Raw genomic sequence first — 11,806 nt, forward strand, 5'->3', positions numbered from 1 at the left:
GGATATGGCCGCTTTAGTCTCTTGTCCTAATCTGCATTTTCCCTATGGTTGGCGCATTAGGACGGGACTCTAGGGCTGAAATGAGGGGTTTCACTTACACGAAATTGTTAAAGGTTAACAGTTCTGGACCGAAAAATGGTGACTGTTAGTGTTAGTTACAAGTGTTGTTTCTGCCTAATATTTGAGAAAGTCTCATCCCAGTGAAAGGGGCATTTGATCACCCCACCGGTGACTTTTGTCCTGCTTCAATGGGGCATCATTGCAAAATAGATGTCTTTTCACTTAGGGTACATGGAAACTATTTTGCTAAAACTAAAATTGGTGTTAAAAGTGGTATTGCATAGACTTATTAAGTTTGTTCTTTCTTTAGCAATGTAAAAAAGGCTATAGCCACATCAGCTCTATTAAGCGCTGATGAGTTGACTGGCGAGAATTACGCTAGTTGGAAACACATGATAACTACAATTTTGATCATCGATGATCTAAGGTTAGTCCTTACGAAGGAGTGTCCTCCTATTCCGACTCAGAACGGTACTCGAGATGTTTGGGAGGCTTATAAGAAATGGACGCGTGCGAACAAGAAGGCCCGAGCTTATATCTTGGTTAGTTTGAACGACGTTTTGGCCAAGAATCATGGGCCTATGGTCTCGGTGCATGAGATCATGGAGTCCCTGTGGGGAATGTTCAGACAACCATCTGGACAGTTCAAGCACGAAGCTCTGAAATGCATCTTCAACTTCAAAATGGAGGAAGGCACATCAGTTTGTGAACATGTTCTGAACATGATGGTCCACTTCAATATGGCGAAGATGAATGGGTCACGCATCGATGAGGACAAATAGGTTAGCATAATTCAGCACTCGTGGCTAGATAGCTTCCTGTACTTTGTCAGTAATGTTATACTAAAAAAAGTAGACTATACCTTTACAACTCTCAACGAGTTGCAGACATTCCAATCCTTGTTGAAAAGTAAGGAGAAGAAGGTAGGTGAGGCAAATGTTGCTTCATCATCAAAGAATTTCCATCGGGATTCGACCTCAAGAATAAAGTCTACACCTTCTAACACTTCCAAGTGGAAGAAGAAGAAGGGTGGTAAGGGAAAGGGGAAGGCACCTGCTAACCCATCGCCTGTTGCTCAGCAGGAAAGGTGACCAGCACCGGTTGACAAAGGAAAGTGTTTCCATTGCAACCAGGATGGGCACTGGAAGTAGAAATGTCCTCGCTGGATAAAGGAGAAGAAGGCTAAGGCCAAGGAAAAATAAGGTAAATATGATTTACTAGTTTTGGAAACCTGTTTAGTGGAGAATGATGATTATGCTTGGATTATTAACTCTGGGGCCACTAATCATGTTTATTCTTCTTTTCAGGGGATTAGATCCTGGCGGCAGCTTGAGACTAGAGAGATGATGATGCGAGTAAGCACCAGGCACGTCGTCTCAATCGTGGTAGTGGGAGGAATCCAGTTGACTTTACAGAAGAAATTTATCATTTTGAATGATGTGTATGTAGTTCCCGAGTTAAAGCGGAACTTAATTTCTATAAAGTGTTTGATAGAATGTAAATATACTCTTCACTTTTCATTGGATAAAGTGTTTATCCTAAAAGAGGGTGTTGAGATTTGTTCAGCAAAACTGGAAAATAATTTGTATGTGCTAAGGCCATTAGCAACAAATTCCGTTCATAACATAAAGATGTTTAAAACTATCGTACCTCAATATAAATGACTTAAGGTTTTTCCTAAGGAAAATGCCCAACTTTGGCACCTTCGATTAGGGCACATCAATCTCAATAGGATTGAGAGGTTGGTGAAGAATGGACTTCTAAGCGAGTTAGAGGAAAATTCTTTACCTATGTGTGAGTCATGCCTTCAGGGCAAGATGACTAAAGGCCTTTTATTGGAAAAGGTTATGAAGCCAAAGAGCCTCTAGAGTTAGTACATTTAGCCTTTGAGGTCCGATGAATGTGCAAGTCAAGGGAGGCTATTAGTATTTCATCACTTTTACTGATGATTACTCTCGACATGGGTATGTTTATTTGATGCAACGAAAGTCTGAATCCTTTGAAAAGATCAAAGAGTTCAAGGTTGAAGTTGAAAACATATTGGATAGACGAATTAAAACCCTTCGATCAGATCGGGGTGGAGAGTTTTTGGATTCTAAGTTCTATAACTATATGATAGAAAATGGAATTGTTTCCCAACTCTCAACACCTGGTACACCTCAGCAGAATGGAAACAAAACCTTATTGGACATGATTCGATCGATGATGAGTTACGCTTCCTTACCGAACTCGTTTTGGGGCAGTGGAGACTGCAGCTTATATTCTCAACTGTGTTCCTTCCAAGAGTGTTGCGAGAACACATTTGAAGTTATGGAATGGGCGTAAAGCTAGTTTGCATCACTTCCGCATATAGAGTTGCCCAACACATGTGCTTCAGGCCAATCTAAAGAAACTGAAACCACGTTCGAGGTTGTGCCTATTTCTAGGCTACCTCAAAGTGTTTTTGTTGACGAACACTACTTTCCTGAAGGAGGATCATATGAGGGAGCACAGTCAACGTAGTAAGATCGTGTTGCATGAACTTTCCAACGAAACTACTGGACATTTAACAAATGTTGATGAAGAGTCTGCTCCATCAACAAGTGTTGTTTGATAGAAGTTCATTTGGTAGGTTAGAACCACCACAAGAGTTGAGGGAACCTCAACGTAGTGGAAGGGTAGCGAATCCACTTGTTCACTATATGAGTTTCACTGAAATCCTGACTATGGTAGCTGATGGAGAGGTTGAGGATTCGTTGTCTTACAAGAAGGCAATAGAGGATGTTGAATGGGACAAATGGGTCAAAGAAATGGATTTCTGATAATGGGCAGAAATGCACGTTATCATAGTGCTAAGTTCTTAAACAATGCTGGCTTGCGTTGATAACATGTGTTAGATTGCATCAAAAAAGCATTAAGTTTATTACATTGCGGTCGCATGCGTTCATCGCATAGGAACAGTTTATTTTTGTATTTTTATGCAGATTATGCGTTGATGCAAGGCGGAAATTGCGATCATAGGAAATCATTGGTCGAGCGCAACTTCACCCAAGGCTTTGTGGTGATTATGTTCGCAAACATTCGCTTAAGAAGGATTACTACAACTTGGTGGGCGCAACATGGTGGCCGCATCTGGGTGAAAGGCTAATTAATCGCGATGGGATAGAAAGCTGATGACAGTCGAATCCAAATTAAGTTGACAGCCGCTAACGATAACAAGTACATCCAGCTTTTTGGTGACAAATATTCGGCGCATCAGTCAAGGAATTAAAGCCATCCCATCTGAGCAATCATGAGAGGGAAGCCGCCGTTCACCATGGAAGTTCTATAAATACCAAAGGCATCCTTCAGAAAAGGGGTTCCAAAGTTCATGAGTTCACCATCTTACGAGTTTAGCCTGGTTCTTAGATTTTCTTTTACTTCAAGGCGGACGCGAGAGAGAAGGTTGTGCCGACAGATCGTTCTGATAAGCTTGGGAGAGCGCCGAAAGCTTCATGGACAGAGAGAGGGCCGACGCCTACGGAAGCAGGAACATCTTTGGAACTGAATAGAGATTTACAGTGTAAAAGCCTCGGTCAGCAAGGAATTCCTACCAGGCTCTCTACCTTTAACTTTCATTATTATTTTGTACTCCACTCATTTATCAAAATGGAATCTACTTATCTATATCTGTTCACTCTCTGTTATTTATGCATGAATAGCTAAATCAGTTGAATGGATTGAGAAGCATTTAGCTAGCACAACTAGTGAATCTTCATTCTATGCGATTATCTTGTATTATGTATGCTTCATTCATTGATTAGAGATACTCGGGAGTGTCTAAGGACAAGATCTAGGCTTGGGAAGGTCAGGTTAGAATCTAGGCTCGGGAGAGCCAGATTAGAACGCATAATCAAGAGATAGAAGCTTAGAAATAAGCACTATTCGCTATTAACGCATCGCATTCATCCTAGAGATAGGATATGATTATATGCGGTCACCTTGCCTTTATGCATTTTGCATCATCGCATAGGAAAAGAGTGGAGACTTAGGAATAAGCTCTATGGACACTTTTGCATTCAACACATGCGTCCTAGACTTAGGAGCATCGCATTTGCATTGGAAAATGATTTGCTGTGCATGGTTGTAACATGATCGCATAGTCTGATGCATTCCCAAGTAATGCTAGCTAAAGACCTTCTCAACCCATTCATCTGCATACTCAGTGCATCTATCCCACAACTGACTTTTCTTAAATCCGCCGCATTTGTTTATTTTTCATTAACACAATCAACAACAAACCAAAAATTAATTGAGTTACCGGTTACCGCAAGGTTTTCATAAAAATTACCATCGCAATCTGTTTTCCCAAGTTCCTGAGTTTGACCCTTGACTTACTAGAAAACTCAGTGGGGTTTACACTTGGATTCTGCTGAGGAAACTTGAGTGCTCAACGCAATCTCATCATCGCATATCATCCATAATTCACTTCATAAAATCAAGTATCAAGTTTTTGGCACCGTTGTCGGGGACTTCGGCAAAATAGTGTGCTAATGGTAATTTTTCTGATTTCTTTCGAGACTCTCAATCTCTGGTGAATTACGACTCGGAGATTAGGACATTTAGACAGAGATTGAGAGACCGCCAACAACAACCACAATCAGATAAAGAAGATATGGCGGAGTGAGGCATTATTTTATTAAGTGGGAATATGGCTAATATGCGTTGATGGAATTGCATTGTGTACTCAAGTTTCCTGTCACACCCCCTCCCAGTTTACCCTTTTAATCCGAAAGAGGATATGACCGTGGTAGTTACTAGCCCTACTGCCAGCACCCACCACCAAAGCCTTCTAATCTAAATACCAACTTGTTTAAGATGTTAATAGTATACGCATATAGCAAGCCTCCCTTAAGGTTCTACAAAGATTACATAAGCACATGCATACAACCATGACATAACATTTACGGAAAAATATTCACAGATGGCCCAAACATTCCTAGCCCTAGTCCCTCTCAAAACATGTGTACATTAACAATCCATCAACCTAAGTTCTTCTGGACAAGCCGGGCCTTTCAGTGGCAAGCAGCAGCAGAATCAACCTTAAGGAATCTAACCGCTACCTGAAAAAAGAGAAACACAGGAAATCTGTGAGCTAGAAGCCCAGTGAGTGACTAAAGAATCATATTACATCATGCATTATATCACTATAAACATGTAAATATACTAATGAGTATCTCAAGCAACTGTCTCTAAATGTAGCTTTAAACCATTCTTAGACATCATTTAACATCATTATTCCTTAGTTGAGAACGAGCCTACAACGCTCTAGCTCCCAACGTCTATTACCGGCCAAGAGACCCACACTTCAGCCTCCCTTTGGTGTTGCATGGCCTAGGAGACCCATACTACGGTCTCTCATTCAGAACTACCTACGTGCACATGGCTCTACTAAGTACCGTCATACCTTAGGTACTTCTCCTCAGATACCTTCTCAAAACTTGTCCTTCAGTATCGAGCTACTAAGATACCTTCTTAAATGTCCTTCGGTATCAAGTTGGTCAGGTACCTTCTCAAATGTCCTTCGGTACCAAGTTGATCAGATACTTTCTCAAATGTCCTTCGGTATCGGGGTATTTCGTAGCATTAAATTAAGTTTCATTGCATATCATTTACACAAGAACTCATTCTCTCATAGCCCTCCCCTAGGAAGCATATTTCAACATTAGAAAGTTAAATTTTGTAATGATTACACGACATACCTTGGCCTGTGTTACACATATACAAGCCGGGAAACATACGTTAAGTTATTCTTCAACCATTTGTTTCTTGAGGGAGTAGGAATTCATCATAACATCACTGTAACTTACTTGACCTTATATGCATGAGTATTGGAAACATTAAGTTCATTTCGTCACTCACAACTCGTCAGGGCTCTTTAACGGTTTATACGACTCTTCTAGCTCCTCTTGGCCTGAAAGAACATAATTCCTAGTTAAACTACTTAGAATTCTTATCAAAATACCTAAAATAGTTCATTACTAATGGAACTTTCATCAACAAAGACAATATTGCTAGCGAGATAATCATTATGAGTGAATTCATCCTCATGAGTGAGATCCTCATGAGCGAGATCCGTATGAGCGAGATCAAGCATTCCTTAACAAAACTTCATTCTAGCGATACTCACCATACCAGCGAGATTCAACCCAATTTCCAGCGATATTTCCTTCTTGAGCGAGATCTTCAACACAAAATTAGCGAGATTTCCTTTATAAGTGAGATCCTCATTCACCTTATCTCACTCTAGCTCTCCACGGTGAGCTGTTTGCTTATTCTTCCCAAGAAGTTGTCTGCTTATGCACAGATTCTCTGTTACAACTTAAAAAATTCATAACTCAAAATCCATACCTCTTTTGAAGAAACTTCCTTCTACAAACTTTTTTAGAATTGGGTTAGCTTTCTTACCTTCACCTTTCAGCCGAAAATTCCTTATAGTTTGGCCTGGAGCTTCCAATCTTCAACTCAAGCCCTGAGTAATCCGAGATTCTACCTTCTTTTTAATTTCTTCACTTCTTGTTCTTCTCCTCCTACAATCTTTCTCCGGCAAGCCAACCTCAAAAACTTGATTCTCCCAGCTTTTAAATGGCACTGAATTCACTAAATTTGCTCATGTCAATTGCCGAAACAAGGCTTTTGAAGTTCCCCTTCCTTTTAATCTTTTTGCCGCCTCCCGAGTTCAAAGATTAGATTGCCATGTCACCCCACACTTAGTGCCTCCAGCAAAACCAACAAATGAGTTCCCTCATTTATTATGTTTTTCCTTCCTTTCCTTCATAATTCCTATAAATAAACATGAATTTATACTTAATAAATATGTAATATAACATTCCTTTGGCTAAACATGCTTATCTAGGAAACCTAGAGTTCAAGGTTTACATTCATCTCCCCCTTAAAAGAAATTTCATCCTCGAAATTTATCTGACATGTCATTTGAAAAGTTAAGGATATCTCTTCCTCATTTGATCTTCAGGTTCCCTGGTAGCTTCCTCGATTCCATGATTACGCCATAGCACCTTCACCAAAGGAATCGTCTTATTTCTGAGTACCTGGTCTTTCCTGTCCAAAATCTCGATGGCCTCTTCCTCGTAAGATAAATCTTCTTTGAGTTGTCATGGTTGTGCTGCTAGTATGTGCATAGGATCAGGCACGTATTTCTTTAACATTGATACATGAAATACGTCAGGAATGCGAGTTAGCTCCATTGACAATTGTAACCTATATGCTGCTGGACCAATTCGTTCCACAATTTCATATGGTCCAATGTATCGTGGACTTAACTTCCCTTTTCTCCTAAACCGGAGAATTCCTTTCCATGAGGACAGCCAAAGAAATACCCGATCTCCGACTTCAAATCTAGTTCTCTTCTTTGCTTATCAGCATAGCTCTTCTGTCTATCACGAGCCGCCTTAAGGTTATCCCTGATAAGTTTCACATTCTCTGTTGTTTGTTGAACTAATTTTTGACCCAATAATTGTCGTTCTCCGACTTTGTTCCAGCATACTGGGGTCCTGCAAGGTCGGTCGTACAATGCTTCATAGGGAGCCATTCCGATACTAGAATGGAGTTATTGTTGTATGCAAATTCAATCAACGATAAATGTGTATCCCAACTTCCTTTGAATTGCAATACATAAGCTCTTAACATATCTTCCAGTGTCTATATAGTTCTTTCCAACTATCCATCTGTTTGTGGATGAAAATCTGTACTGAAATGCAATTTAGTGCCCATAGCCTTCTGTAAACTAGGCCAAAATTTTTAGGTGAACCTCGAGTCCTGGTCCGACACTATCGACACTGGGGCTCCATATTGACTGATTATCCTATCCACATAAATCTTAACTAGACGGTCTAGTGTAAAAGTGACTTTTACTGGTATAAACTTGGTCGTCTTAGTTATTCTATCGACTATTACCCAAATGCCATCATATCCCGAGGGTGTCCTAGGCAATCCAAATAGGAAGTTCATTGTCATATGCTCCCACTTCCACTCAGGCACTGGGAGTGGATTAAGTAATCCTGTTGGTCTTTGTCTCTCAGGTTTCACTTGTTGACGGATTATACATCGGTCCACATATTCTGCTATGTCTCTCTTCATCCCAGGCCACCAGTAAGATCTCTTTAAAGTTCTATACATCTTGGTGCTTCCTGGATACATAGCATATGCGGAACTATGTACTTCCTCTGAAATGGCTTGTTAAGCTGTAGCTTGTTAGGCACACATATTCTCCCCTCCTTTTCTAGTACATTGTCTGCTCCCAGTTGAAAATCAACTCTGATGCCCTTTCTTACATCATCAACAATCTTCTGAAGATCAGGGTCTTTCAACTGATCCTGCTTAAGGTTTTCTACTAAGTTAGGCCTTACCTGGAAAGTAGCTATCATTCCTCCTGACAGTCTTTCTGATAAGGCGGTTCTAGGATTCCTGAACTCCTGCAATAGCATTCCTCTTATTGAACCGATAATGGCCTTGGGTCTCGAGGATTTTCTACTTAGTGCATCCATTACAACATTAGCCTTACCAGGGTGGTACTCGATGGAACAGTCATAATCTTTAATCAATTCAATCCATCTTCGTTGTCTTAGATTCAACTCTTTTTTATCAAAGATATATTTTAAGCTTTTATGATCTGTAAATATTCTGTAGCACTCTCCAAATAGGTAATGTCTCCACAACTTCAGAGCCAAAACCATTGCTACCAACTCCAGATCATGCGTAGGATAAATGCTCTCGTGTGCTTAAGTTGACGAGAGGCATATGCAATCACCTTCCCATCCTGCATCAACACACATCTCAATCCCTGTCGGGATGCATCACAATAAATCTCAAATTCCTTACCTGGAACAGGCAAGATAAGCACTGGTGCTGATACTAGTCTCTATTTCAGCTATTGAAAACTATGCTCACACTTCGACGACCATTCAAACCTCATGCCTTTCTTGGTCAGGTTCGTCAACGGAAGGGCTATCTTAGAGAAACCCTCCACAAACCTCCGATAATAACCTGCCAAACCTAGAAAACTGCGTATCTCCGAAGTTGTCATGGGTTGTTCCCAATTAACTATTGCTTCCGTCTTCTGGGCATCTACACTAATTCCATCTGCTGAAAAAACATGCCCAAGAAATACAACCTGATCTAACCAAAAATCACATTTACTAAATTTAGCATACAACTGCCTATCTCGAAGCGTCTTCAATACTATCCTCAGGTGGGTTATATGATCCTCCCTACAACCAGAATACACCAGTATATCATCAATGAATACTATCATGAACTGGTCCAAGTAAGGATGAAATATCCTGTTTATAAGATCCATGAATACCGCAGGGGCATATGTCAGTCCGAATGGCATTACTAGAAATTCATAATGTCCATATCTTGTTCTAAATGCGGTTTTAGGAATGTCAGCTTCCTTCACATTCAATTGATGATAACCCGATCTCAAGTCTATCTTTGAAAACACTGTGGCTCCTCTTAGCTGATCAAACAAATCATCAATGCGTGGTAATAGATATTTATTTTTAATCATTACCTTATTCAGCTGCCTATAATCGATACACAATCTAAGTATACCATCTTTCTTCCTCACAACCAATACTGGAGCTCCCCAAGGCGATACACTGGGTCGAATGTATCCCTTGTCAATTAACTCTTGCAACTGAACCTTTAATTCTTTTAACTCAGTTGGCGCCATTCTATACGGTGTCTGCGATATAGGAGTTGTGCCCGGAATTAAGTCAATAGTAAAATCCACCTCTCTGTCGGGTGGTAATCCCGATAGTTCTTCAATAAATACATCCCGAAACTCATTTACCATGGGGATATCTTCTGGGTTTAGCTCTTTCCCTTGAGCAGCCACTACGTGAGCCAGATAGGCTTTACATCCCTTGCTCAACAGCTTCCGAGCTTTCACTGCCGATATCAGAATCCCACGGCTAATCTTTTGATTCCTGTCAGCATCGCATCCTGGCCATTTGATTTTCTGAGCACTACCTCCTTCTTGTAACGGTCTACTGAAGCACGATACTTACTTAGAAAATCCATCCCCAGAATAGTATCAAACTCCAATAGTTCTAAGGGAAGTAAATCAGCATAGAAGTCCTGACCATTGATCAGTACCTCACAATGATTATAACATTTATCTACTATTATCACATCTCCTAAAGAGGTAGAGATAAATAACTCTTCAGGCATAGGCTCAACCAACTACTAAATGCATACATGCTAGATATAAATGAATTTGTGGCACCAAGATCAAATAAAACATAAGCAGACTGTCCACATAATATGACATTACCGGTCACAACATTTGGAGACTCTGTTGCCTCCTGGTGTGTCACGGCGTACACTCGCCCCTACTGTTGGGGTCGACCTACGACATTCTTCTGCTTGGCACCACTTGACCCTTCGCCTCGATTTCTAGCACCCTTTGGTTGGTTAACTGTCTGGTAGGTTATCTATTGTGCTGTTGGGGCGTCCCTATTCACCTGGGGACAGTCCCTCTTGAAATTCCTTATTTGTCCACACTGGAAACATACAGCTCTGCCATTATAGCATGCCTCAAGATGCCTCTTGCCATAACTAGGGCACGTCCGTCTCTTGTCTGTGCTGGCTATTGACTCACTAGCTCGTGGCATCTCTGGTCGGCTAACTGCACTGGCCGAGGGTCTCATTTTCCTTCTCCTGGATCCCTGCCAACTTGTACCCCTGAATTGGCTTCCACTAGTCTGAGTTGCAACTGGAGGTCGGGATCCCCTATCTCTAGGCCCTACTACTGCCTCACTGCCCCTTGGCAACTGCTCATCATCTTCCAAACTCCGCTCGACTCGTGTCGTCGTTTCTACTAATTGGTTAAAATCTAACCAATTAGCCGTAGATGTCACCGGAGTTCTGATTTCCTTCCTTAAACCTTTTTCAAATTTCCTGCATCTATCTCTTTCCTCAGCAATAATCGGTAGGGCATATTGCGATAACTCTATAAATTTCTGCTCATACTCTGCCACTGACATCGTTCCTTGCATTAGTTTGAGAAACTCATCCCTTTTTGCATCTGGAATGAGCTGGGGTAGTACTTGTCTTCAAAGGCCTTCCAGAACTCAGGCCATAACATCGCATCTATACTGGCTCGTCTGGCGGATATCACTTTCCACCATTTCTCTGCTCCTTTCTATAGTAGAAAGGTGGCTAGTCCTACTTTCCTGTCCTCTGGACAACTTTTTTCAACTACATCCAGCCATAACTCAGCTGCTATACCTTCAAATGTCACAGCCCCTAGGGCTTTAAACCTCTCAATACCATATTTCTTCTTTGGGTCTGCTCGTACTGAGCACACACTGGCTGCTAACCTCTGCACTATCTTGTCAAAAACTATATCTTCTAGTTGAGAATCTGCCCTTGCTTGGGGAGCACTAGACTCTCCCTCAGACGTCATTTCCTGACCCACTTGATATTCACCTTCTTTTTCCCACCCGGTGCGTTCTTTCTAACCTCTGGGCCCCTATTGGTAGGGTCAGTATTCCTGCCTTTTATCTGCTTACTCTATCTGCCACTTTGCCTCGGCATTTCACCTAATACAATGTACACATGTTAGGGACTCACATTTTAGGGACTTAGACTTATGCATGAACTTTCCCTTCTATTCCCAAAACCTTATGCTCTGATACCAACTTGTCACACCCCTTCCCAGTTTACCCTTTTAATCTAGAAGAGGATATGACTGTGGTAGTTA

General features: G+C 41.1%; 1 protein-coding gene across 1 annotated transcript; it reads right to left on the reverse strand.

Annotated features, from left to right (window-relative positions):
• Positions 1-8,965: 8,965 nt before the first annotated feature.
• On the reverse strand, positions 8,966-11,509 carry LOC150036260 (uncharacterized). The gene is made up of 6 exons (XM_090313614.1): positions 11,273-11,509; positions 10,566-11,138; positions 10,110-10,179; positions 9,743-9,990; positions 9,323-9,556; positions 8,966-9,208 (listed from the first exon to the last, which is right to left on the reverse strand). Exons 1-6 carry the CDS (start codon positions 11,507-11,509, stop codon positions 8,966-8,968), a joined length of 1,605 nt encoding a protein of 534 aa, XP_090169740.1.
• Positions 11,510-11,806: the final 297 nt, after the last annotated feature.

This window comes from Benincasa hispida, chromosome 5, assembly GCF_027475165.1.
Source record: "Benincasa hispida cultivar pf3 chromosome 5, pf3_genome.v1.1, whole genome shotgun sequence".
In the NCBI taxonomy this organism is placed as follows: domain Eukaryota; kingdom Viridiplantae; phylum Streptophyta; class Magnoliopsida; order Cucurbitales; family Cucurbitaceae; genus Benincasa; species Benincasa hispida.

Excerpts from the sequence above, each read along its gene's own strand:
- LOC150036260 (XM_090313614.1), bottom strand. The coding sequence starts at position 11,509 with ATGACGTCTGAGGGAGAGTCTAGTGCTCCCCAAGCAAGGGCAGATTCT. Across the intron at positions 11,139-11,272 it reads GTTGTCCAGAGGACAGGAAA|CTCATTCCAGATGCAAAAAG; the intron begins GTAGGACTAGCC and ends GTACTACCCCAG. Across the intron at positions 10,180-10,565 it reads TCAAGAGGGACTGTCCCCAG|GACTTCTATGCTGATTTACT; the intron begins GTGAATAGGGAC and ends ATCAATGGTCAG.